General features: G+C 51.0%; 1 protein-coding gene across 1 annotated transcript; it reads left to right on the top strand.

The window, feature by feature from the left end:
* Positions 1-371: 371 nt before the first annotated feature.
* On the top strand, positions 372-26,982 carry Wfs1 (wolframin ER transmembrane glycoprotein). The gene is made up of 8 exons (XM_027387078.2): positions 372-501; positions 7,648-7,884; positions 15,993-16,075; positions 17,747-17,891; positions 19,265-19,435; positions 19,917-19,997; positions 21,470-21,621; positions 24,415-26,982. Exons 2-8 carry the CDS (start codon positions 7,653-7,655, stop codon positions 26,218-26,220), a joined length of 2,670 nt encoding a protein of 889 aa, XP_027242879.1. The 5' UTR covers positions 372-501; positions 7,648-7,652; the 3' UTR covers positions 26,221-26,982.
* The last annotated feature ends 630 nt before the right edge of the window (positions 26,983-27,612 follow it).

Below are 27,612 nucleotides of genomic sequence, written 5' to 3'. Positions count from 1 at the left end.
TCTGAAGTGTGAAGATGGAGCCCCAAGGTGCAGAGGCGAGCAAAGGGTGGTGCGACTCTTGCTCCTGGGTCCAACCACCTGTTATCAGCAGGCTCACAAGCTTGGGTCAGGAAAGAGGCGTCCTGGAGGCGGGGCGGCTAGGGGGCAGGATCCGGGCCGAGTTTACTCTCAGACTTTTACTGTGGGCTGGCTGGACCCGCCCTCCCGGCGCCATCTGTCCGCCTGTGGACCTCAGAGAGCGCATCGCTGCAAGGCGAGGCGTACAGTGATTGGCGAGGGCACATAATGATTGGCAGGCACCCCGACCGCTCAGTGGGCCGAGTCCCGGGAGCCGCTTCAGGAATGGAGGGCGGCGGAGGCCCCGCCCAGGCCCCGCCCCCTGCCCGTGGCCGCGCTGGACGCAGGGCCGCGCGCTTAGCTTTGCTTGCTTTGCCGGCGGCTTCAATCTCCGCGGTTTCTGAGCAACTTGGCGGCGGGCTGAGAGGCCCAGCACTGCGGCCGGTGAGTACTACAGGATCGTTGTATCGTGCCCTTGGCCCTGGGCGCTCAGCGGCAGGGAGAGAGTTCCGGAGCTCTGGGAGGCGCCGCTCTGCCGGCCTCAGTTTCCCCTGATTGGTGGCCGGGCCCCAAGTCAACTCCAAGTTGCTAGAAGTTGGAGGCCAGGACTCTCGCTGTTCCGCGGAGCCCGAGGCTCCTACTGCTCCAAATGGATCGGGTGTGCCCCAGCCGCGCGCCCCGGAATCCCGAGCATGCCTGCAACTCTCCCCGAGAGACTGCGCTGCGGATGGGACAGCCGGTCAGAGAGGCTGTCCACGCCCCAGAGCTGCCCCATCATGCCCTGCCTCCCCACCCGCCCCTCACAGGGCCGCACAGGACCTGATCCTTGGGGCGTCTGGGGGCTCAGCCCACCTGGGAACCGTGTGGCTGTTCCTCTCTTTCTTCGGGTTCTCAGTGAAGGAGGCAGGACAGCGGGAGCCCTTGGGACCTACTTGGAGTGACCCACCCTAGTATGAACCTCTGGGCGTGGTGTGCCCCCATCTCTGGTATGCACCGCACCTTGGAGAACTTAGGTTCTTGTCAGATGATTGGAAGGCTTCTGGAAAATCTGACCCTGCCCTTTTGGGTGTGATTGGAGTTGCGTCCTTTCACCGCATTTGGATAGTTGATGTTATATGAGATTCCAATAAACCAGCTTTTGGGTTCCTTAGAACTACCTCCCTGCCACTTCCACCTACCCCCGCAAGCGGGCCCCTAGTCTCCAGGGTGGGACTTACAGTTTTCATTTGACACCAGAGGCTCAGTGGATTTGGGGCCTGGCCAGGACCACGCAGCTAATGGACAGAGCTAATGAACCTCTGCCCCCAGCAACCAAGTGCAGCCCTACCTCCCTCACCTTGGACAATGACCCCTGGTGGTTGGCTGGGACTTTCCCATCTCTAGAATATATCACTCACTCAGGGCTGCGCCCTAGGCTATTGAAGCCCATGAGAAGCACAGGGGCTGCCTTCCGTCTTTCCCCACCTGTTGACATCTGTCTCTAATGTGCTGACGACACTCCCAGGCACTTTTCATCTGACTAGGAATCTAGAGAGAGGTTCTTTTATGTTCCACTTCCTTCCTGAATGCTCCTTGGACCTCCTCAGACACAGGCAGGATTGGGTGGAGACACCCTTCACCTCTTTCCCAGGTGGAAAAATGTGGGGAGCACCCCAGTGCTGGCCTCCCCTGTGCCTTCAGAAGGTTTGGGGATGGTCACCGAGGAAACCTAGCTCAGTCTTGGCCCCAGAAATGCCTACACTGTATGACAGATGCCAGACACATCCTTGTCACTGCTGGTGACACAGTGACAATGGGCAGGGAACACTGTGCTCTATGAGGTACCCCTCCTCCCACATCTCCAGCCTTAGGAGGGGGCTGAAGCCCCTAGCCACATGCCAAGCCACTTCTGAGTACCCATTTCTTAGTTCCCCTTACATCTTAACCCATTTACAATCTCCTGTCTTTCCTGGCTTCCCACCTACCCCAGTGCTTGCCGTATCCAAGCCCCTCACTCTGCCTGGATGACCCTCACTCTCCTCTCTGGTCTTCCGTGGCTCCAGATACCCTCATGTGGTTCTTACATTCTTGGGACTATGGGATCAGGCTCACTCCTAGCCTGGCATTCCTTTTGGTCCTGGGGGACTGATATTTGTCTATCTATCCACCACTCCCCCAGGGCACAGTTCATCTAAAGCTGAAAATCTACTTTTCTTTGTTGCTTGTCCGGAAGGCTCAGCCAGGCCTTTGTAACATCTCTGATGTAGCCCTTCCCATGGTTAAATGAGAGCTCTCTGTCCATTCTGTTACTGTGGCTTCTCCATCTCAGGCTGTCTAACTAGATATCACCTTCCCACCAAGACAGATGCTCAAAGATTAGCTCTGGAGCATCTTCTCCTGGCAGGGAAGCTTAGCGCCTGACGTAAGATAGGCCCCCAGTCCAGCCTGCTGACCCACACAGTAAGCCTAGAGTAGGTGCCAGACATGACAAGCTTGGTTGTTCACCACTGAAGCCCATGCCCCTCCCAGTTCACTCCCCCTCTGTTCCTGTGAAGTTGTCACACTGGGAGAGCTGGACTGTTCCTTGGTTTGGACTTAATACTCTGGGCAAAAATAGGTACCTAGGAGCCATCAAGGGCTTTGTGACCTTGTCTTGAGGGTCAGCCCTGTGACAGGGCTGGATCAAGCCAGGCTAGAGTGAACATCCTAGACCAGGGACTTGGTCACTGGTGGATTTTACAATAATGCTTCATTTTACCTCCCCAAATGCCCCACATTCATTATTGAAAACTAAGGAGATGTGGTTTGTTTGTTTTTTAAGCTAAAGTAAAACCACCTATGTTCCTTATTCAGAGATAGTATTACTGTGGGGGAGGGGCATTTCTTCCACCTTTTTTTATAGATAAGTTTTGTTCTCATCCTAAACAGACTCAGGATGGTTACCAAATCTGTTTTAAACACTGCTTGACAGTCTTATATTTTGTTTTCTGTCTTTGACTCTTTGTACACAAGATCATGGTTAATAGCTGTGCAGTGAGTACCATGTGGAGGCTGAGGGCTTTATCGCTGGGCTTTCTGGACACTGAAGCATTGCTGTGGGGGTTGCTTCTGTGTGTGAACCCTGCAGGTGTCTCTACTTGTACCATATACAAGTAGAAATGCTGACCATCTTGGCTTCCCATGGAGCTTGTTACCAAGGGACTGAGAAGGTGGCACCATCCCCTGCAGAGCAGAATGAAGTTGGCCTGGGGTGGTTAGAAACTTCTGGATAGATGGCTCCATGTGGTCCCATAGCCCCACCCTCCATAGACCACAGTCAGGCAGCCTTCTCTACAGTGGCTTCTCTGGGGATAGCCACTCCTCAGCCCAGCTCCTTGACACTGACATTTGTGTTTAGATGGGATAAAAATATGCCTGGTGTTCACAGGGAAAGAATGCCGGCCACTCTGTGTTTTGGGATCTTACTCAATGATGGGTTCTAAGCCACTGCTCTGGCCACTGTGGGAGCTGGGGCAAGAGCTGGATGAGGAGGTTCCTGTTCTACAGCCAAGAATTTCCAGCCCTAGGGAGGGACTTGCCTAAGGTCATTCAGCCCTATCTGCCCCAGTGCCCTGAAGCCTGGCTGCCTCAAGTTTCAGCTTGCATTCATTGAGCCCTATTGTATGCCCTGAGGTACAGCCCTAACTTCCTGGCTCACAGAGTCCCTCCCCTCAGTGTCAGGTCTGATGATCTGATTCTTGTGTCTCTGTGACCAATAATTCCAGGAAACTGTTTTGAATTAACAAGCTCTTTGACCTAAACTATGCTTGGCCAGTGTCTCCAGAACCTGAAATGAATCCCCATCCATCCTGTCTCACTAGATTTTTTTTCTTTCCTTCTCTTCTCTCTCTCTCTCTCTCTCTCTCTCTCTCTCTCTCTCTCTCTCTCTCTCTCTCTCTCTCTCTCTCTTCTCTGAGACAAATTTTCTCTGTGTAACAGTCCTGGCTGTCCTAGAACTTACTTTTGCAGACCAGATTGGCCTTGAACTCACCTGCCTCTGCCTCCCAAGTGCTGGGATTAAAGGCATGCACCAACACCACCAGCCTTACCAGATTTCTGCTTTGAATAGTTTTGCTATGACTACAGTGTGCACATGGTAAGTTACCTAGGAACATAGAAGCCAGCCATATTCTGTTTCCCTGACATTTTCTTTTATAACATGTTTTTCACCTGAAGGAGAGGTTTTCACACGTGGGTCTCTTCTCTGTGTGTGTCTGCATGTGCTCCTGAAATGTACACGTGTATGCATGTGGGAGGCCAGAGGTCAACCTTAGCTATTCTTCCTCAACCACTGTCCACCTCGATTTTTGGAAACAGGGTTTCTCACTGGCCTGGAGCTTGCCAACTAGTCTAGGCTGGCTGACCGGCAAGCCCCGTGGATCAGCCTCTACATCATTGGGATTACTGCATGAGGCTTTTGTTTTTACATTGTAACTGGGGACTGGACTCAGAGCCCTATGTCTGGCAAGTTTTTCTTCCAATTGAGCTATTCTTGAAGTCCCATTTGGGGGTTTTGTTTCATTTTGTTCTGTTTTGGTTTTGAATGCCTCACCATTTGCAGGTGAATTTCTCTTTTACCATATCCCTTTGCACCTGATATGGAAGGTGTAGAGAAACCGAGGCAGGGAAGCTAAGCATCCCACTCCCCATGGTACCTGTGATTATGAAGTGGTGTCCTGTTGTCAGGAAGGTGTGAGAAGCCCTGAGAACTAGTGTTTAGGGCCTCAGTAAAGGCATCTGGGAAACCCTAGGCCGTGTGTAGCTGGAGCTGCAACTAAAGGTTGTGGGGCTTTGTGCTGAGGAGGGGTGGAAGGGTTCCCAGAAGGAGCACAGCAGGGCACAAGCATGAAGGCAGCAGTTGCTTGGTACTATGGAATGACAGCCAGTGTGTCAGCAGAGGGACCTGGGAAGAAGAAAGGTTGCAAGGCCTCTTTCAGCAACATGTTTGCTGAGGCTGGAGGAATCACAGGAGTGGGTTTGAACCCAGCCCCAGCACCTCAAGCTATTTGAGAAGTTCCTCCTCCTTCCAGACCTCAGGGTCTGGGTCTGGGTGATAGATGAGATTAAAGGCTGAATGGTTTCTTCACCAGTGACCTGGGATGTTGTGTTCCTATTTGTTAGGCGGAGGAGCCCACAGGAGGTGCAGGGGAGGACTGAGCAGAGCTTCTGCCTAATGTCAGGTGCTGTGCCTTGTGTCTGTGGGGACAGGGAGGCCCTTCTACCTTTAGTGAAAGTAAAAGTGGTACCTTTGTTCTGTGGCAGGAGAGCCAGATTTCACCTGACCTTTCTTGAGTCTGAGATGGTCTGGTGACATGAGTGATTGCTCTGTGTGGAGAGCCCAGCCCCATGTTTGCTGCACTGTTGGCTGTGCCCCCCTTGAGTCTGTGGGCTCCTGTAGATGTGAAACCCCTGTCGATTTGCATATCCTCGTGGGTCTGTGTGTCCCTGTGGATGTGTAGTCCCCTGGGGCTGCACATGTGGCTAGCTGACAAGGTTTGCAAGGCAACACCATTCCCAGAAGCCTGCATTTGGGAGACAGCTCGGAGCCCTGCGTTGATTTCCAAGCAGATTCATGAGGCTTGGCCATGCTTTTAGTTTTTAAATATCCCTGGGCAATGTTTAAAAGTAAGGGCTCAAAAAAACATAAAAAAGTAAATTGAATTAAGGACTCTGCCCTGCACAGGAGAATGTTAGATTGAAATCTGCTTTGCTCTTTGGTCCCATCTATGGGACCCATCTGTAGTTGGGGCTGGAACAGAAGTGGAAGAGTCTGAGACTAGCAGGTAGGCCTGGGTCCGTTCCTGGCTTTTCTAGAGGCACAGGGTACAGATCATCCATCACAGAGCTACTTGGCCAAGCTCAGGGTTAGATGCTGAGACCTGGTCTTGGGTCCCCTGTCCTCACAGTCACCTTGAGCATAGAACTGTATCCTAGGTTCTAGATAAGGATGCTAATGCTTGGAACTCACCTGGCTGTTCAGGATCACACGGCTGGTAGTCCAGGCCAAGAGATCAGGGCCCCCTGGAATCAGAATTCTATTCCTTCATAGCCAGACTCCCCAGCATGTTATCTTAAAAGTGATGAAGGGGACAGACATGACCTTGGCTTTGGGGAGGGTCATTTTGGAATCTGAGGAATGGTCTCTCCACACTCCATTGTGCAGGGGTCCAGCAGTTTCAGGCCCTTCTGTTCCCTCAAAGCCCGTCTAGGATAGGGATTCTCCAGTACTTGCTGTTCTATGGTCTTTGCTCATGGCTGCCTTAATTATGATAAACTGTTATTTTCCAAGTTGCTAAGCAATATGCAAGGGCCTTTTGCTAACCGGTCAAGCCTTTTCACTGGTGTTGTATACTGACTGCTCTCCAGACTGTTCTAGATGTTACTTCTCACACCACTACTGACTTTTTATGATGTGCATTAAAAGCTGGGGTGTGTGTTCCTGAGACTAGGACCTGGTCTCCAGGATTCACCAGTTGTACCCCCTACCTCAGACTCATCACATATGTTTATGCTACCGAGGTGTTTGAATCTTCTTAAGAGATTTGCTTTATTTTATGTATATAAGAGTTTTATCTATGTGTATGTATGTGTACCATGTACATGCATGTAGTGTCAGGAGAGAGCATCAAACCCACTGGAACTAGAGTTATAGGCAGTTGTGAGCTGCCATGTGGGGGCTGGGAATCGAACCCAGGTCCTCAGGAAGAGCAGTACTTTTTTTTTTTGGTTTTTCAAGACAGGGTTTCTCTGTGTAGCTTGGAGTCTATCCTGGCACTAGCTTTGTAGACCAGGCTGGCCTTGAACTCACAGAGATCAGCCTGCCTCTGCCTCCCAAATGCTGGGATTAAAGGTGTGCACCACCAACGCCTGGCCAGTCAGTTCTCTTAATTGATGAGCTGTCTCTCCAGCCCCATTGGTCATTTCTTCAAGCTTCCATTTGAAAACAGTGTGTTTACTGAAGATTGTTGTCTCTAGTTGTGGAATCCAAAGACTAAAGCCCAAGATATGTCCAGGCCTAGTCCTTCAGGGAACTCCAGGCTATTCTCACCTCTCCATCTCCTGGGGTGGCTATCAGTCCTTGGTGTTTGTCCTCTTGGACATGTGTTACTGCAGCCTATGGTCCATCTCCATGTGGCCCCTGTGCTGCATCTGTTTCTAAGGATACCACCAATTGAACTTAGGACCAGCCTAAGCCTGGGTGATATCATTCAAACACCCTCAGCTATTACAGCTGCAAAGACTCGTTTTTTTCCAGATTAAGACACTTTCACAGATGCTGAGCAACGTTTGTAGGTCCCCATGCATCCCCCTGGTCAGGCCCTATCTGTGTTCAGAATACCACATGCCCCACCTCTCTGAGTGTCATTAGTGTCATCCTCATTTCTCAAATGAAGGCACAGAAGCCCAGGGTCACCTGGGTTGACCTGATGAGATGGGAACCCGAAGCCACCCTGTGGGTTTGTCAAGTTAAAAGAGAATGCCAAGCTTGCAACTCACACCCAGTTCCTTATTTTACTGTCAGGCTGGTTCAGGGACCTTTTGTGTATGTGTAACCCTCCTCTTTGTTTGCAGGCAAGATGAACTCTGGAACTCCACCTCCAAGCCCCTCTGGCCCACCTCCTCCGTCTGCACCACAGCCCCAGGCCCGGGCCCGGCTCAATGCCACTGCCTCTCTGGAGCAGGAAAAGGTTGAGGCACCACATGCTCCCAGACCTCAGGCTGATCCCAACGTTGGACCAGGTGCTGGGGAAGCAGCCACTCCAGAGACACGGGCCCCTCATGCCAGCAGCCAAGAAGGACATAAAGCTGGTAAGGAGTTAGGGCCAGTCCTGCATCCTCAGAACACAGCAGTCTGGGAAAGTAGGGTGGGCACATGGCCTAGGTTCCTCAAGTTGGAGCTGCTCTGCAGTACTGAGATTGAAGCTTGCAAATTGTATGTGGATGTCAAATGTATGACCAGCCCTTTGGTCCTTTCTCCTTTCTTCTGAGCAGCAGCCTCATTTGCAGGTAGACCACATTGATCAGAGAGGCTCACAGTCATGCCTGCCATCTCTGTGGTCCTGATTGGACCCCCAGCTCTCAGAGTGGTTTGAGTGCTTAGTGGTTCAGTCCTGTGCCCTACCTCTGTGTTGTCACCTGTTCCTCTCTGAACCATGAGGTCATTCTGAATCCTTCAGATTGGCCCTTGTGGTCTCCCACCTCCTTTGTGCCCACTGAGAACCTCTGTCCCCAAAGTGTTCTGCTCACCTCACTTTTCAGGATACCACTTGCTCGTGAGGTCTCCCACCTCTGGCTCTTTCCAGCTTCAACCCATGGGAAGAGCCACATATTCTGTTGGCACCTGTGGAGTGCAAGCATACATGTACACACATATTTCCTCTCTCTCTCTCTCTCTCTCTCTCTCTCTCTCTCTCTCTCTCTCTCTCTCTCTCTCTCTCTCTCTCTCTCTCTCTTCTCTCAGGGAACAGAAGTTTCCAGAGAAATATCCTCCTTATCCTGTGTTGCAGTCTGAGGTTCTCTTCCCGGTTTCTTAATTAAAAAGCACTTCTTTTGGGGAGTGTAAAACTGAGCCTTGGGAATATTTACTACTCACCTGTGACTTAGAAGTGTCCTGAGATGAAGAGGAACAGTTATGGGCTGAGTATGAGACTCTGTGCCTTGTGGGGGCTGGCCTGTGTGATCACATTGGGGCTTCTTCCTCGACCTCCCCAGGTTTTCATGCCTCCAGGCAGCATGTGTCCTTCTCCTTCTGTGTCAAATGCCAGACAAGGGGTGAGGGTGGGAGGATGGGGGCGGGTGGAAAGTAAGCATCATGTAAAATGAATGAGCACCAGGCACATGATCAGCAGAGGTTGGAGGCCAGCTGTGCAGGACAGGGTCACTCCTGCAAGGGATCTAGAGGGCAGAGGATGGAAGCCTGTCAGGACCATATGTGGAGAGTGGACTTGACCTATCATGATGCAGGAGGACAAGGCTGCCTCTTGGTGGCAACTGGCTAGCTTTGACTACTGCTCTGGATCCTGTGTACTAGGCCCATCCGCTCCAGTTAGTGGCATTTGTGTGACTTTACAGTTTCACTTGACACCTGGCTTTTGGGTGACTTACTTGACACCATGTTCTAGCATGGAGTAATCCACTGGACCTTTGCCTCCCAGGGTGGCTAGTCACAGAGTGGGGCTCTATCTTTGGGTAAAAGTTTGTGTCAAATTACTTCTCTCCACAGGCTATAAAGAGGGGATGCCTATGTGGCCTCTGCTGCTGCCATGCAGATGCTGAGACTATCCCTTGCTATACCTGCCTAGGTTGGTGCAAGGTGAGGCTCCTTTTGGCCCCCGGGGTGGTACGTATGAGTGCTGGGGTACAGCCTCCAGTCCTGGTCATTTTGTTTTGTAATAGGCTTTCTTGGACCACCAGCCCCCAAATCATGACACAGACTTCTTATTAATTAAGAAAGCCCAGCGTTAGCTTATGTTTGTCCCACTAACCTGTTTCTCTAATTCTGCATTTTGCCTTGGGGTTTTTTAGCTTTTTTCATTCTGTAGGTCCTACTTTCATGCTTCTTCCATGTCTGGCTGATTGGTGGCTGCCTGGCTGGCTGGCCCCAGGTGTCTCCCTCCTTTTCTCTCTGGAGCCTAGGTTCCTCCTCCTACTTATTCTGCCTGCCCACCAGCCCTGCCTATCCCTCTACTGCCTAGCTATTGGGCGTTCAGATTTTTATTAGACCAATTAAGTAAAATTGCAGGCAGGGTGAAACAGAAGCACATCTATACATAATTAAACAAATGCAAACTAAACAAATGTAACACATCTTTACATAGTTTAAGTAACATTCCACAACATTGTTCTGTTATCTTGTTGCAACTATTGGCATTTTCTGTTTTGTCTGAGAAAGGCCAGCAGCCCTCAGTAACCACTCCAACCCAGCAGTGTCCCAATCTAGCGCCTGCTCAGTCCCAAGATTAGTGATACACACCCCTGTGTCTACCACTGTCTTCCAGCCTGTCCACAGATCAAAGTCTGGAGTTTCAGTTCCTAGATCAAGGGACCAGATCTTCTGGCTGCCTCCCTGCCAGAGCTGAAGGGGTTCCAGTCTGCTTGACTGGGGCTAAGGCTGCTGGGCAGCTAACACTGCCGGGCCAGTGTCACCCTCAGCACTGTCATGCCCTCAGGCCTTTTCTTTATGAGTTTTCTTAAAAGATCACTATGTCACGCAGCTTTGCCTCTAAGGCAGGCCAGGCCTGGCCCCAGATCCAAGCCCAGTGCCAAATGCCATCCACCCCTTCTCTCTGATATCATATGACTATGGGGACAGAGGCCATGGCCGGAAAGCTGGGTTTCAATCTAGGTAACTGAGTAAAAGGCCCAGACCAGTAAAAGGTGGTTTGAGATACCACCAGGAAGCAGGTGTCAGCTGTGTGTGCTCTGCCCGAAGTGGCACTGGGAAGAGCCAGCCAGGCAGGTCAGCAGTCTGGTGGTTCCAGTCCTTAAAGTTCAAACTTTAATTCCCTTGTCCCTAGCCACTGATTTGAAACAATAGGCCCCACCCTGCTGGCAGGGGCAGTGGGGCCTAGAGTTCCTGCCGGGGAGAGTTTAGCTAGTTAGCTAACGAGTCTGCAGGTTTACTGAGCATCTGCTAAGATAGGAACATGTATCTGTAGTACAAGGCTTTACACAGTACCTCTTTAGGCCTCCTACTGCACCAGTCCCTTCCCTACTACAAGCCTGGGGTCAGGCACTGTCACCTGTTGCCATCTCCTTTCTCAGATGAAAAAGCAGATAGAAGAAGCAATTGTGGACCCAGGGTCCCCAGCTGGGGTGTGAGACAAGGGAGTTAGGAGTAGTTTGACTTTGTGCTTACCAGTGGGCCACCAGGGACTTGGTGGCCAAGGACAGAGATACACTGTGTGGCTGGTGAATTGAGTCCATTGTGCTCAGGGAACCTTCACCAAGCCAGTTATCTGTCCCCAGAGTGGAGCCTGCCAGGCTTTGGTGATAGGGTCCAGGGCTTAGGACTGCCCTATAATACCCTTCCCAAACCTGTACTGTACAGTGATAAATGAGTGATTGTACCCTTGGGGTTGATCTCAGTGCTGGGGACTTTGGTTGTAGCCCCTGAGGGAACCTAGAGTTGTCTTCTCTTCAGGGCATCAGACGTATGTCTGGAGGACTGCCTGGAGAAGGTACCATCTGAATTGCCTTTAGAAACTAGGGATGTGGGGGCTGGAGAGATGACTTAGCAGTTAAGAGCACTGACTGTTCTTCCAGAAGTCCTGAGTTCAATTCCCGGCAACCACATGGTGACTCAAAACCACCTTGAATGATATCTGGTGCCCTCTGCTGGCATGCAGGCAGAAGACTGTATACATAATAAATAAATAAATAAATAAATAAATAAATAAATCTTTAAAAAAAAAAAAGAAAAGAAAGAAAAAAAAAGAAAGAATCCGGGCGTTGGTGGCGCATGCCTTTAATCCCAGCACTCGGGAGGCAGAGGCAGGTGGATCTCTGTGAGTTCGAGACCAGCCTGGTCTACAAGAGCTAGTTCCAGGACAGCCTCCAAAGCCACAGAGAAACCCTGTCTCCAAAAACCAAAAAAAATAAATAAATAAATAAATAAATAAATAAATAAATAAATAAATAAATAAATAAAAAGAAAAAAGAAACCTGGGATGTGGACCAGAGTTGTCCTCCAGGTTCCCTTCTGGTCCATAGAACCTTGCTGGAGCACTCACACTCCATCTGCCACATGAGAAGGTGCTCCTGATGGTGCTCATGGCTGGTCTGGGATGCTTCTGAGACCAGACAGCAAAGGAGACCAGTGACATGTATTGATGATTATAAAGTGGAGTCCGAGATAGATTTATAAACAGTAATTTATTGAGTAAAAGTACTCATACAAGGGAGCTGGTGACCAGGTTTACACCTGAGCAGGATGGACCCAGAAAATGCTTCCTAGTCAGCTCAGCCAGGCAAAAGAGAGAGCCACATGCCTGCCTCCCTCCTTCTTAAACCCTTGTTCCGTAACTCTGACCACACCCAAGTGGGCATAGCCAGTGGTACTTCTTGATCAGGATTTCTCCCTACAAACATGGGCTAGCAGAACACCACAGGAAGTTATGAAGCTCTGGGGGAGTCGTGGAGGCCCCTGAACATCGAGATGGGTCCATTCTGAGTTTTGCCCTGGCAGTACTGCTCAAGTCATGTGCCAGTCATCTCCAGCTGTGCCCAGCCAGTCAGCAGGAGCTCATAGTAGCATAGCCCATAGGTCACAGTCAGCAGGCACCCATGGCAGCATAGTCCATAGGTCAGCAAAGGAGCCCAGCACCTGTCACCCAGGTCCTGTCACTCTCCTTAGCAGAAGCCCAAAGCCTGGTCCTAATGGCCTAGGTGACACAGTGGGCACAGAAGGCCAGGAGACTCAGCCTGATCCACTGATGCTGTCTGTCGCCCTGCTCATGTGCCCCTCTGGCGGGAGAACTGAGTAGACTTGCTGCTGGATTGGGTTAAACGACACTACTTTAGGCCTGTTGGAGACTTATGGGCCATCATGATGTACAGGGCCTTTGGACTGGCTTGACAGGACAAAAGAAAGTAGGCTGTGACAGGAGGAAGGAAATTAGGCTGTGTGGATCTGCAGCCCTGGCTTGTGTGCACCTTGGGTCAGACATGGGCCTCTGGGACAGAGGTTGTCTCCATCCCAGCCTAGTTATAGCCCTTTCTCCTTACCTCTCTGGGCCTCTCAGGAGCCCCTGGGCCTCTGGTGGATCCATGGCTGTTTAGGTGTGAGAAGCCAATATAGATATGTGTTTGGGACCCTGCTGACCTCAGGTCATACAACTGAGCACTGCTCTCAGAGTCATATTGTTGGTAGTTAAGGAGACAGCAAAGCCTCTCTTCCTCCCGTCCTGGCCCATGTCCTTGAGTACACACTGTGACCCTGTGCTTATGCTGCCCCGTCCTGAGGCCACATCTGATGGTCTCTGAGTCTTTGGAAAGCTGGCAGCATGCCTCTGTTTGTTACTTTCAGCCTCTGGTTGTGTTCCAAGCCTCTAATGTCAGCCTCTCCAGGAAGTCTCTCATCATGTCACCTGAGCTGACAACATGGCTCTCAGAGTGGGCTGTGACGATGGCTCCTTGGCCCAATAACTGTCTTCTGGATGAGTGGTAGAGGCTGAATGCCTTAGCCTGTTTGGACCACTAAACTACAGTTGTCTACACTTGTGCTAGCCAGAAGGGTGGAATCTCTATTGTCCCGCATGTGTTGAAGGACCGCTCTCTCCAGATTGATCCTGACTGTCCTATGTGGGGGATGCTATCAGTTCTGACTGCCCTTTGTGGAGGAGTGAGTACCCCCAGCCCTGTGGGAGGCTCCTTCAACTTGGCTATCTTATATGGGAGACCCCATTGGCCCAGGGTGGCCCCAGCTACCCTATTTGTTGTGGAGCTCCTCAGCCAAGTAGCCTTGACTGTCCAGTGTGGGCAAACCCTGGTACACATGATTCTTTGCTTTGGCCACAGGGTAATATGACCCCATGCCTTTGCCATTCTTCCCGCTCATCAGCATAACCCCTCATGATGGTTGGACAGAGAAATGCTGGAGGCCCAGGACCCAGATGATGAGGAAATGTGGTATGTTAGAGACAGGGTGTTGTGTCACATTTATTGGTTGTGTGTTTATAATTGTGTTCTTCTAAGAGTGTTTAATATACATTAGGAAGTTTAAGGAACTATTAGGTGTAAGATGACTCAGTGGTGTGGAAACAGGAAGTAGTTTACTGTATGGAGGCTGCCTCTGGGAGTGCTGGGTGTACAGTCAGGGCTGGTAGGCAATGATGCCAGAGGCTGTCCAGTGTGGCTGATTATGGCCCTGCAGGCAGCACCACAGTTGCCAGACAAAATGCTGGGCTCATGTGCTGGGATGTGTGGCACAGAGGAACACTGCAGACCTACTCACAGCTACTACGCCTTGTAGGCCCAAGGCACACATCCCCGTTTGTTCTGAGTTTGCTGAGCTGTACTGCTGGAAGCTGGGGCATGGAGACCAGTAAGACTCAGTGCAGTGGACCACACCAGTGCACTGCTGAGGGCTGGGATGGATGAAGGCTCTGGTGCCAGCAGAAAGGACAGTTATACCACAGGGCTTCTCCTCCCCAAGACGCCCAGCAGAACTGCCAAGTTTGCATGCTGTGCAGGACCCTTACAAGTGTATGGGGCTTGTGGGAGAACACCAACTGAAGAGATGGGCAGCGCCCTGTCCATGGGCTCACAGAGGCCGGACCTTCCCAGAATTATATGGCCTACTTATGACTGTAACTCATTATGTATAACTGTAACTGATTGGAGTTAGTTCAGGAACCTCTCAGTTGCAAATGACAGAAACTCAGTATACACTGGCAGAAACAAGAGAGGGAGACAATGGCAAGGATTCCCTTCCTTCCTTCTTTCCTTCCTTCCTTCCCTCCCTCCCTCCCTTCTTACTCTCCCTCCCTCCCTCTTCGTCCCTTCCTTCCTCTCTCCCTTTCTCTGTTTCTTTCTTTCTTCCTGTGTGTGTGAAGTATGGTGTGTGTGTGTGTGTGTGTGTGTGTGTGTGTGTGTGTGTGTGTGTGTGTGTGCTTGTATGTTGTGTATGTATGTGTGTGTGTGATTGTGCAGGTGCGTGTGCCCAAGAGGCAGATGTTGGGTGCCCTCCTCTATTGCTCTAATTCCCATAAGATGGGGGGGGTCTCTCATTAAATTAGAAGCTTCTTGTTTTGCCTAGATTGGCTGACTGGCCAGAGGGCTCCCAGGCTTCCTCTGGTTTCTAGTGCTGGGGTTGCTGACATTCACAGCCATGATTAGCTTTTTCATGTGAGCATTAAGGATTTAAACTCAAGTCATGCTTGTGGGGCAAGTACTCTGACGTTACCCTCTGCACTATCTCCCCAGCCCCAGACCATATACCTCTAAAGACTCTAGAGTAGTTTTGACTTCAGGTGAGGCTGGACCCAGGAGTTTATATGCTGAAACTAGGAGGTACCCTCTTCCCTCCACTCTACTCTGCCTTCCTTTGTTATCCTCTGTCAGGTAGGCTCTGCCCATAGGGTACCCCTCCACAGAGCCGATCTGGCAGAAGAGGAAGGCTGTTCTTCCAGACCAACATAGACTCTGTTTGCTTGACTGTGTCCATCCCTGAGCCATGTACTTGTTCAGGGATGGGAGGTGCCAGATGGGTTTGCATGCATTTCCCTGCAGCCCTGGGGGAGGTTGCTGCCTGTTTCTTATTGGACAGAGCTTCATAAATGGGATTAGTGCCTTTATAAAATAGGTCCCAGAGCTGTCCCACCCTTTCCAGACAGGGCAAGGTGCCACATGAGCTATAAACCAGGCAGGCCCTCCTGAGATCTGTCTGCTGGCACCATGAACTTGGACTTCTTAACTCCCAGAACCCTAAACAATAAATTCCAGGTTGTAAGTCCCCAGCTTACAGCATTTGTCACAACAGCCCCTGACAGTGAAGACACCCACATTTAGAAAAAAGGGATGCCCGTCAACTGTGCTCCCCCAATCTGCACTGTCTCCTGAGCACTGGTGTGATTCTCACTCCAGCATCTCTTGAACTATAGCCCTGTGACTGGTGAGTGGATTGGAGCTAAAGGATGACAGTGGGACTGGGGTCCTCACCACAGAGCTCCTAGTGACAAACACTACCCCCCATACAGAATGAGCAGCCACTGCTCTGACTTGCTAGCAGCACTGAAAGACAACCCACTGTCTCCTGATCCCTTCTCTGTCCCACTCTCTTCCTCCCAACTCACAGCCTCAATGTTAAAGTGAGAGTCAGTGACAGAACTCCTGAAACTTGGTCCCACCAACTCTCCATTCCACTGGTGGGTATAAGGTCTGGCTGCATGACATTCTGGTTTCTCCTCTTGTCCAAGGTCATGTGAAGGCAGATATGGAGATCCCCTTTGAAGAAGTCCTGGAGAAAGCCAAGGCTGGAGACCCCAAAGCACAGACAGAGGTGAGAACCAGAACCCAGAGGGGATCTTAGAATGTGACCCCAGCACGAGTCTAACTAGGCTCATGGAGTGGGGGACTGGCCTTTTCTGCAGGGATGGGGAACTAGTATGGTTATGCAAACCTCCATGTTGGTTAGTTTTTGGTGGATTTTGTTTGTCTGTTCCTTCAGTACCTTCTTGGTACACTGCTCTGCTCCTGTTCCTCCAGGGCACCCTTCCTCCTTCTGGCCCACTCATCCTCTTCTAGCTATCTACAGCAGGCTTGCTCCTAAGGAGAGTCTATCTCAACTGAAGGCCCACCATGCCCAGGGCATTGTGGGACAGGAGAGTCATGAGAGAAGGAGCTCAGGCAGGACAAGCTTGCTGGGTGTCAGAGAGCCAGGTGCTCTTCCACAGGGAAGAATGATGGAGAGGAGGACAGAGACCTGAGGCCATTGTTTCTGTCTCAAGATGTCTTGGCAGGTAGGAATCAGCTGTCACAGGTTTTGGCTGCAATGAAGGCCAAGGAAAGTTTTGTTCCCTCCTACCTGTCCTTCAAGACTATGTAGACAGTCACACTAGTCCATGTTCCCTGCTATTTCCCATCCTGGGGCCTAGAAGGCCCCACTCTTCCTCCAGTCTTGACCCAGCCTACCCTGTGGGGAGGTCATTGTGTGACATAAGGGACTTAGAGTGATTGACCTCTGACCACCTGACTTCCATGTTTGTGGCTCAAGCAAGTGACTCCTGGAGTTTCTTACCTTAAGCCCTCAAAAAAAGGGAGAAAGTCTCTGTGCAGGGACACAAAGTTTTCTGCTTGTATCTGAGGGGCCAGTGGGACTGTGAAGTCATCTCCAGCCTGTGCCCCGTGCCTCCAGAGGCTAGCAAGTATCCACAGAGCTGGGTTGGATTGTGAAGTCCTCCCCAGCCTCCTGAACTTTGGGAGCATACCCAGCTCTTTCCTGGCCTGTCTGTGTTTTTGGCTTCACTTCGCCCATCTGCAGAGTGGGAAGATTGGATTGGATGAGTGAGCATTTTTGCATAGGGCCATATAGAAAATATTTTGGGATCCACAATCTGTCTAAACCAATCAACATTCCCATGGAAAACAGAACACCTGTCATGCCAACATGTAAGCAAATGGCCATGGATGTGTTCCAGTAGATCTGTCAGGACTGGCAAGATGGCTCAGCAAGTAAAGGTGCCTGCAACCAAGCCAGGTGACCTGAGTTCAAGTCCCAGAATCCACATGGTGGAAGGAGAGAACCGAATCCCAAAAGTTGTCCTCTGACCTCCACATGTATACTATGGCATACACACACACACACACACACACACACACAACACACACACACACACACACACACACACACACACGCAATAAATGAATAAATATATGTAATGCTTTTTATTTTAAAATTCTATTATAAAGATAAATAGTAATCTAGCCTAGGACCAGGGCTTCTCTTGGCTGCCTTTCTCCAGCTTGAGCTGTTTGAGAGGCAGCAAATGGATTCAGCTCTTTTAGCTTTCTGACCATGATGGGGTTCTGCACCCAGTACGCAGGAACAAGGGAAGAAGCTAAGCACGGTGTAGAGCCCACATTCTGTCATTATAGAAGGTTCTACACCTGCCTCATAGTGAAGAGAACAGAGTCCCAGAAGCTGGAGTATGATGGATGTCTCTGCTCTCAGGTGGGCAAACACTACCTGCGACTTGCCAATGACGCAGATGAAGAACTCAACAGCTGCTCAGCCGTGGCCTGGCTAATCCTGGCAGCCAAGCAGGGCAGGCGGGAAGCTGTGAAGCTACTGAGGCGGTGCCTGGCTGACAGGAAAGGTGAGGCTGTATGAGTCCCTTAGCCACTGCCTGCAGGGTAAGCAGTTTACAGTGCTGGCCATGCTGTTGGGAAGGGAGAGGTCTTTTTGGTCACCTCCTCACCCTGAGAGATTTTTGAAATCTTCCAGGTACTTCACATGCCAGGCCAATTCCTTGTCCTGTGCTTAGGGTCTGCAGGTAGTAATTAACTAGTCCCACTTCCTTTCTGGGTTCTAGTCCAAATTGGGAAGTAAATCTTAGAGTCAGAAGAAGGCAGTTGTCCCAAGGGCCCCAGAGTATAAGTGTCCTGTAGGTTCCAAGTCTGAGGAAGGTAACACAGGTGCTTCACTGAGTTTTTGTTGTGGTTGTGAATTTTGATATTGATTTTTAATTGTAAATTTTTATGCTTGCTGTATAAAACTTGCAATATATTGAAGTCACAAGGATACAGTTACTCATAACCAAAGCCCAGGGAGACATGCTGTATATATCAGTGTTTTCAAGGTTTCATTTAGTATATGGAATCTTTTCTCTTTGACAACTAGACTGGTCATTTGGGGGAGAAACAAAACAAGAATGGTTTTCCCATTTTATTCTGTCAGCCAAGGTATCTTAGCTCATCTGCCCAGACCACAGGAGGTAGAGTAACCTAGGGCTGGCCAGGTTAGGGGAGAGCAACCCACATGACTGTGGTCTGGAACCATTGTTTCCCAGGGCTGCCTAGGAACAGAGGCAGGCACACAGCCCTGGAGGGTGGGAAGGAGAGGCAGCACAGGCTCCCCTGCTCTGCCCTGCCCTGCCCTGCCCTGCATTGCTCCCCCAAGATTCCTGGGCAGATAAAAAGTCCAGTCCTCCTGAGAGAGGTGATGTCTATTTGCACTGGGGCCCTGTCTTTGCTCACCTCACTCCTCTGGGCCACCTGGCATTCTTTCTTCTGTGTAGAAGAATCCGTGTTCCCAGATGCCCAGCCCAGGAAACACTGTGGGCATGAGTATGTCCCCTTCTTGCCACAGTTTCACTTGTAATTGCAGCAAGTCTGACCCAGATTCTAGGTGGCTTGTTCCTCTTCAGACTTGGGCCCACAGCACCTTGCTTTGTGCCTTGTCCCTATTGTAGTACCTGCTGATGAGGGTTCCCTGAGGACGAGGTGTGAGAGGGAACAAGCCAGGAAGGGCTGCCGGCCCTGTGTTCCAGTGGACACCCAGGCATTGCCAGACTGCCTGACCTCCAATCTGGAGCATGGGTGATGTCGGGGATAGGCTCAGATGCACTTTGGGGGCAGGTATCAACTCGACTCTGAGTCAAGGAAGCCAGTCAGATCCCTCATGACCCTGTACGAGTGTCCCTGGGGGCTGCTGTGGGACATGGCTTTGCCTAATGCTTCTGTCTGTCAGGCATCACTTCTGAGAACGAGGCTGAGGTGAAGCAGCTGTCCTCTGAGACTGACCTGGAGAGGGCCGTGCGCAAGGCTGCCCTGGTCATGTACTGGAAACTCAACCCCAAGAAGAAGAAGCAGGTGGCTGTGTCCGAGCTGCTGGAAAATGTCGGGCAGGTCAATGAGCAGGGTAGGCCAGCCACATCACCAACAACCAGCCTCCCCTTGGCTTCCCTATGGGGATTGGGGTCCTGTGGTTAGGAGGTGACTGGCATGTTGGCAAAGACTGTAAATACCATTTATTGTTCATTTATTGATTGAAGTATATTCCGGGATGCTTCTGATTCAAGGACCAGAGATACAGGGAGTAACAGGAGCCTGGTACTCACCCCCAGGGAGCTGACTAGTTGGCTGAAGATGGTGCAGTGCCAGCCAAAGGGGAAGGGTGGGAGGGGTGTGTTTCATCACTGAGTAGAAACCACACTGAGCATACTGGTCCTCCTTGTGGGAAGGTTCCGAGATGGCTACCCAGGGATATGACCCTTGCATATGATGGGGTCCCAAGCCCTGTGATCCCTGAGCACTGTGACAGCCCAGGATCCTGAGGATGTATGCCTGGTGGGCTATGACAACTCGGCAGCCCCAGCTTCCAATCCTCTCTGATCCTACAGATGGAGGGGCACAGCCAGGCCCGGTCCCCAAGTCCCTGCAGAAGCAGAGGCGCATGCTGGAGCGCCTAGTCAGCAGTGAATGTGAGTATGAATGCCCATCCTGCTCTCCACTGTCTGCCTCCCATACACCATCCAGCACAGCATCCACTCTTTCCTGTGCATCCTAGCCTGGGTCTCCCACCAGAGTCTCTGGCTTAAATGGACTTTTGTTCAGTCCCTTTGAGTGGCAGTGTTTTTGTTTCTGGAACCTGAGCCTTGTTCAATGGGAGCTCAGACTACAGCAGGAAACAGACCTACAGTGTGACAGTCCTCACCAGGTGAAGGCCAGAGTCAGGGTTGGTGCCTGGGTGGGCAGAAAGTTCAGTGAGGGAGATGGCTCTGACTGGGAGTGTGTGTATGTATGGGGGGTCCCAGTGTGGGCACTTATGTTGAGGCAGAAATAGGGTGTTATATCATCCATGTGGGATGGGAGAGAGGCTGGGGCACACAGAACTGGAGGTGCTCTTGAAATGTCTGAGGTCAGAGAATTAGAAGACACCAGACCATCACTCCGTGTGTAGAGGGAGGAAGGGGTGAAATCTGTAGTTCAAGGGCCCCAGGCTCCTATCCTGGAGAAGATGGACATGTCAGGGAGGGGGCTTAGGGCTTCTTGGGGCTTCTCATCACTGATAGAGCTGAGTCAAGAGCCTCCTTGTGAAGCCCAGTGGGTGGGACAGGGGTTCAAAGTTGTGTCTTGTCATATTAACTCATGAATGCAGCCTCCCCAGCTAGCCCAGTCAGAACTTCCAACATGACCATTGCTCTTGGTGACTCTGCCAGTATCTACCATTTGTCTTCCCTGGAGGCTGGGAGTCCAGCCTTTGACACATGCTGCATTTCTTTTACCTGTCCCCAGTGTTTCCCAGAGCTCAACAAAGCACAGTGCACAGCAGGCTCTTGGCAAACACAGGTGGGATATAGAGGTTGACAGACACACAGTGGGTCCTCAGGGGATCCTGGTGGGGGTGGGGGCAAAAGGCAGACTCAAGTTGGCCCTGTATAAATCCTGTGAGATGAGAGCTTGGTGAACACATATTAGGCCTTATTGGATAGAGGAGTTATTGGGTATATAGTAGGTTGTTTGGGGGGTCATGATGGATGGGGGTCAGAGTCACGGGCCCACAGACCTTCTTGTATGGAGGGCTGGGTGGTGGCTAGCCTCAGGGCAGCTAGTCCTCAGCACCTTGAAGCCCTGCAAGGTGGAAAGGAGAGAGGACATCAGAGGGGACCAGGGGTGCAGGCTGACTGATGGTCTAGCAATAGGGCTTGACTTGAAGGGTCGGGTGGACTTAAGGCAGTAAGGACTAGGAGGTAACATGTCACCTAGGTCAGAGGTAGAGATGGGGGGATAACAAGTGTAGACCCACCATTTCCTCCCACCACCTTCCTTTCGTGTCCTTGCCCAAGGAATGGTCCTGTGCCTGTACCCAGCTGGGCATCCTGTGTCATCTGTGTATCAGGGTCACAGTGGGCTTGCAGTTTGGAGAACCTGGTATCTTCTTCCCTTGCTTCAGCCAAGAACTATATTGCTCTGGATGATTTTGTGGAGCTCACCAAGAAGTATGCCAAGGGCATCATCCCCACCAACCTGTTCCTTCAGGATGAGGATGAAGATGAAGATGAGCTGGCGGGGAAAAGCCCCGAGGACCTTCCACTGCGCCAGAAGGTAAATGTGGTTCCTGTCTGGCAAGCAGCTCCTCTCTACAGGTCAGAAGGGCCTTGACTTCATAGACACACCTGGATCTGGGTTACTGTCCCTTGGGTCACCTGAGGTTCCTGTGTGAGGAAGTGTCCTCAGGAGGAGGCCCAGAAAGCACAGGCAGGGTCATGCAGGTGTGCTGGGGCCATCTTCACAGGGTGCTTATGACTCTCCACAGCCCTCATGTCTGTGCAGATGTGTGAGGGCAGCAGGCACAGGCATTGGAGTTGCACTTTTTTTAGAGTCACTATGTAGCAATGTTGTCTGTGGCCTAGGACAGAGGCCACTATCTAGGTGCTGGGGTCTATGGGCCACCTGAGCCATGGGCCTGGCCACTGCACCTGCCATACAGGGACACTAAGAATGAGCTGGGAGGGCAGCCACACTGGAGGGAGACAACAAGAATAGGAGGGACATAGAAATGTACCCTGCTTTGACAAGTGTCCACATTGTTGTTGGGACTCAGTGCAAACATTGGGTGTGGCCATAGAACCATAGCAGAGTTGCCCTAAGTCTACAGGAATATGAGCATCACTGGGTATTGGTCAGTTTGACCCAGGTACATGCTTCAGTGTAGTGTGGCCACAATGCCAAGTCCCACCTATCCCCAGAGGAATTGTTATGTAGTAAATAGCTATGTATGCCACAGTTCCACTGTTTATGACTAAGAAGAGATGAACCATGAATAAGATTGTGGCAAATAGGTCAAAATGGGGGCAGCAACATGAGATTGCTTAGCTGGGTGAGCTAGCATGAAGTGGCTGGAAAGTCTCCACAGGGAGACTGGATTGTGGAGCAGGCCACCACAGGGGACAGGGAGGCAGGACAGAAATAAGATAGAAAAGGGAGAGCAGTTCACCATACTCCAGAGAGATGAGACCCAGGTGTGAGCCATGCACTCAGGTTGTTGACAGGGAAAGCCTCACTCTTGCCACTGAGGACAGATAGCAGTCCAGAGCAGAAAGGACTGTTACTCGAAAAGTTCTGAGCATCAGGGTGGCACACAGGCTTGTGGCTGGGTGGAAGGTCCATCAGGGCTGGACTGGACTGAGCATGCTCATAGACAGGATGCCCAGATGGTGTTCCTACCATGAGAGGAGAAAGCTGGGGTCCATATGGTTCTTGGCAGAGAGGAGCCCCTGTAACACACTTCTTGCTAGTGAGGTCAAGGTGATAGAATGAATTGGAGAAGACCCTCAGGGCAGAGATTGCCAGCTTGTACTGTGATGCCTCCTTCTGCAGCACCCTGGTCTGAGTGTATGTCCTGTCACTTCACATTGATGTGACAAGTCTGAACTGTGTGAGGTCAAGAAGTCCTTTTAAGGAGAGAGAGATTTAAAGTCTGTGCCAAGATAAACAAGGCCCTGTGCTGGAGTTTTTGTAACCATCACAGCCCTTTTGTCTCTTCCCACTGTGTGTCATCATGTGTCTTGTGCAGTAAAAAACAAAAACAAAAAACAACAAAACAGTGTGCCCCCACAGGAATTTCCACACTCAGGCTGCTCAGCCCTCAGTGTTTTGCCTTACAGGGGACCAAGAGACTCTGAGAGAATGACAGGAGCCTCTGTAAACTGACAACTCCCACAAAGGATGTTCTAGATGCCAAATAGCTTTCCTCAAGACTAGGGAAGCAGGGTGACCTCTTAAAAAGCAAATTTAATGTTTTAAAATCCTAATATGTTTTACATTAACTTATGGAAAATCTGACATGGACATTTTCTCTCAGATTTCAGCAGAATCTGACTTCCTTCCACTTGCCTCGGACATGCTGGTAAAAGGCAGCCATGTTCTGTGCCAGCATGGGTTGCATTGCTCTGCTTTTGGTTTCCAGGGTCAGTGGGAAAGCTGGGTACTGAGTTCTTCAAACCTCACCATCCTTCCTCAGTGCTCATGCTGCCATTTCTATATGGTATGTAGTGTAGGCTGGTGAAGTAATGGTTACTGTCCTTTGACAATTGAGGGAACTGAGGCTCAGGGAGTTGGCACCCATACCCAGGAGAGGGACACAATCTCTGATGGGCAGCTCAGTGCTGTTGTATCTTGAAGCAGGGGGCCTGAGGGAAGAGGGGGAGCTAGGGACCCATGTGCTTTCCCCTAGATAGAATAGGCATGTGCAAATCCCTATTCACCCTAACAGAAGGTGGGTATCTTAGTTACTGTTCTATTGCTGTGAAGAGGTACCATAACCAAGGCAACTTATAACAGAAAGCATTTAAGTGCTAACAGTTTCAGAGGGTTAGCCCATTCCAACTATGGCAGGGAGCATGGCATCAGACACGCAGGCATGGCACCAGAGCAGAGCAGTGGCTGAGAACTTACATCCTAACCTACACGTTGCAGGCAGAAAAAGAGCAAGGCTTTTGAAACCTTAAAGCCAGTATATCCAGTATATCCTTGTTGAAGGAGGTATATCCAGTGATATAAGACCACACCTTCTCCAGCAGTGCCACACCTCCTAATCCTTCCTAGACAGTTCACCAAGCATTCAAATATGTGAGCCTATGGGGACCATTCTCATTCAAAACAACTCAATCAATGGGAATCTTAGCATGGAGGTGTAGGGCTTAGAAGAAGGAGTATGGGCAGCACTTCAGTGAGGGGGAGATGCTCCTGGTGGATAGACCTATTAGGACAAGACCCAGGAGTGGGAAAATATGGTGAGTCCTTCGCCTTGTGCAGAATCATGGAACTAGAGAGAGTCCATGTTGGATGGCAAGTGGCACTTGTCCCGGTTAGCTATAATGCCTGTTCCCCTCCTAGGTGGTGAAGTACCCTTTACACGCCATCATGGAGATCAAAGAATACCTGATTGACTTGGCCTCCAAGGCAGGCATGCATTGGCTGTCCACCATCGTTCCCACACATCACATCAATGCCCTCATCTTCTTCTTCATCATCAGCAACCTAACCATCGACTTCTTCGCTTTCTTCATCCCCCTGGTGGTCTTCTACTTGTCCTTTGTGTCCATGGTCATCTGTACCCTCAAGGTATTCCAGGACAGCAAAGCTTGGGAGAACTTCCGCACTCTCACAGACCTGCTGCTGCGCTTCGAGCCCAACCTAGACGTGGAACAGGCTGAAGTCAACTTCGGCTGGAACCACCTGGAACCCTATGCCCACTTCTTGCTGTCAGTCGTCTTCGTCATCTTCTCCTTCCCCCTGGCCAGCAAGGACTGCATCCCCTGCTCAGAGTTGGCAGTCATCTCTACCTTCTTCACAGTGACCAGCTACATGAGCCTGAGCAGCTCTGCTGAGCCCTATACCAGGCGGGCCCTGGTCACCGAGGTGGCTGCTGGATTGTTGTCCCTTCTGCCCACCATGCCTGTGGACTGGCGCTTCCTGAAAGTGCTTGGCCAGACGTACTTTACCGTGCCCATTGGCCACTTTATCATCCTCAATGTCAGCCTCCCCTGCCTGCTCTACGTCTACCTCTTCTACCTCTTCTTTCGAATGGCCCAGCTGAGGAACTTCAAGGGCACTTACTGCTACCTGGTGCCCTACCTGGTGTGCTTCATGTGGTGTGAGCTGTCTGTGGTCATCCTGCTCCAGTCAACCAGCCTGGGCCTGGTCCGTGCCTCTATTGGCTACTTCCTCTTCCTCTTTGCCCTCCCCGTCCTAGTGGCTGGCCTCGCCCTTATGGGCATAGTGCAGTTTGCCCGATGGTTCCTGTCACTGGACCTCACCAAGATCATAGTCACCACAGTAATCTGTAGCGTGCCCCTGCTTGTCCGTTGGTGGACCAAGGCCAACTTTTCGGTGGTGGGGATGGTCAAGTCCCTGACTCGGAGTTCCATGGTCAAGCTCATTCTGGTGTGGCTCACAGCCATCCTGCTCTTTTGTTGGTTCTACGTGTATCGGTCAGAAGGTATGAAGGTCTACAACTCCACACTCACCTGGCAGCAGTATGGCTTCCTGTGTGGGCCACGGGCTTGGAAGGAGACAAACATGGCACGGACCCAGATTTTGTGCAGCCACCTGGAGGGCCACAGGGTCACATGGACAGGCCGCTTCAAGTATGTCCGAGTGACGGAGATCGACAACAGTGCTGAGTCTGCCATCAACATGCTCCCATTCTTCTTGGGTGACTGGATGCGCTGTCTGTATGGTGAGGCCTACCCATCCTGCAGCTCCGGCAACACATCCACAGCTGAGGAGGAACTCTGCCGTCTCAAGCAGCTAGCTAAGCACCCCTGCCACATCAAGAAGTTTGACCGCTACAAGTTTGAGATCACAGTGGGCATGCCATTTGGGACCAATGGCAACCGCGGCCACGAAGAAGATGACATCACCAAGGACATTGTTCTACGGGCCAGCAGTGAGTTCAAGGATGTGCTGCTGAACCTGCGCCAGGGCAGCCTCATTGAGTTCAGCACCATCCTCGAGGGCCGCCTGGGAAGCAAGTGGCCTGTCTTCGAGCTCAAGGCCATCAGCTGCCTCAACTGCATGGCACAGCTGTCCCCAGCTCGGAGGCACGTAAAAATTGAACAGGACTGGCGGAGCACAGTGCACAGTGCCCTCAAGTTTGCCTTCGACTTCTTCTTCTTCCCATTCCTGTCCGCCGCCTGAGGAATGCCCGCCACTGGAGGACGCTTCCGTGCATGCTGCTGTGAGGCCCTCCCCATGTGGCCACCCAGCCAGCTGGAGCAGCGCTGTGCTGAGCATGTGTGTGTGTGTGTGTGTGTGTGTGTGTGTGTCTGCTCTTGTGGGTAGATCCCATGTGCAGGGACCTTGTGCTCACCTGTAGACTGCAGACCCTGCTGGAGGGTGGCTCTCTTTAGCACTGTTCACTTTGAATGCCAAGTGTCAAGAAATTGCATGCTATCTTCACTCACAATCCTGCCCTTGCCCTACAAAGATGGAGCTCTGGGCCTGGCCCCAAAGACCCTCCATCTCGAAGAGCACTTTACAGATAGGAGTCTCCCTGTCAGCCCTTCATGCCTTCCTGCCCTTCCTTTTTGTGTGTGTGTTGGATTTGTTTTTCAAAGAACCAAATACGTGTCTATGTAGACTTCATGGTAGTTTTCTTATTTATTTGGTTGCTGCTAATCCTTGACAGTGGCTGTCCCCAGTGGTCACATCCTGCCTGGCTTCCTGCTTGAGGATAGCATGTCCAAACTGGGCTCTGAACACTACAGCCTGCCTTAGAGCTCTCCGGTCTCTGGGGGTGGAGTGGTAGGGAGTTTGTGAGGGCGCCTCTTCTGCATCTCCTAGGACCTGGGAAACAGTGCAAGAGTGTCCCTTTCAATACACAGGCAAGCTTGGCCATGTTCAGTATGGCAGAGCCAAAAGGTCCTAAGGCAGCCGAAATAAAGCGCTTTGAAACCCACATTCCTTCCTCTTGGTTTGTTTACAAGGAGTTTTATCTGGTGTATGCGTGTGTATCCAAAGAAGTCTGAACCCAGATTGAATGAAAAAGTGTCACTTGGGTTATTGAGGGCAGAACTAATGTCCACACAGTTGACTCCCATCTGCTGAATAGTAGACTGGCACTACACAGGTGTGAGAGTCTTAGCCACAACCTCAGACACCTGGTACCAGCACATGGGCATCAGCTCAGCTATTGACCCTGGCATTTGGGTGAAAAGTGCTTTGTGGCAATGGTCATTGAAACCCAGGTCACTGATTGGATCATCTCTATGACTCATGGTTTGGTGTTTGCATCGCTATATTCAGTCATGTACAATAATTCCACAGCGGTATAATCAGAATTTGCCATGGGGACTGGACAAGTTAGGACACTGTTCTAGTTTCATTGCTGTGGTAAACACCATGACCAAAAGCAACTTGGGGGAGGAAAGAGGTTATTTGTCTTGTATTTGCAAGTCATAGTCCATCATTGAGGAAGGGCAGGGCAGGAACTCAAAGTAGGCCTACGTGGTATTCCTCTCTCACAGCAAGGAAGCAGCAATTCCATGGAGGAATTGTGCTTGGTTGCTCGCTCTCTGGCTCACTCACAGA

The sequence above is a fragment of the Cricetulus griseus genome (assembly GCF_003668045.3).
Source record: "Cricetulus griseus strain 17A/GY chromosome 1 unlocalized genomic scaffold, alternate assembly CriGri-PICRH-1.0 chr1_1, whole genome shotgun sequence".
Taxonomy (NCBI): Eukaryota; Metazoa; Chordata; class Mammalia; order Rodentia; family Cricetidae; genus Cricetulus; species Cricetulus griseus.
Note: the sequence above shows the minus strand (reverse complement) of the source record. Positions and strands in the feature narration are given on the sequence as shown.

Excerpts from the sequence above, each read along its gene's own strand:
- Wfs1 (XM_027387078.2), top strand. The coding sequence starts at position 7,653 with ATGAACTCTGGAACTCCACCTCCAAGCCCCTCTGGCCCACCTCCTCCG. Across the intron at positions 16,076-17,746 it reads ACCCCAAAGCACAGACAGAG|GTGGGCAAACACTACCTGCG; the intron begins GTGAGAACCAGA and ends CTCTGCTCTCAG. Across the intron at positions 19,998-21,469 it reads GCGCCTAGTCAGCAGTGAAT|CCAAGAACTATATTGCTCTG; the intron begins GTGAGTATGAAT and ends CCCTTGCTTCAG.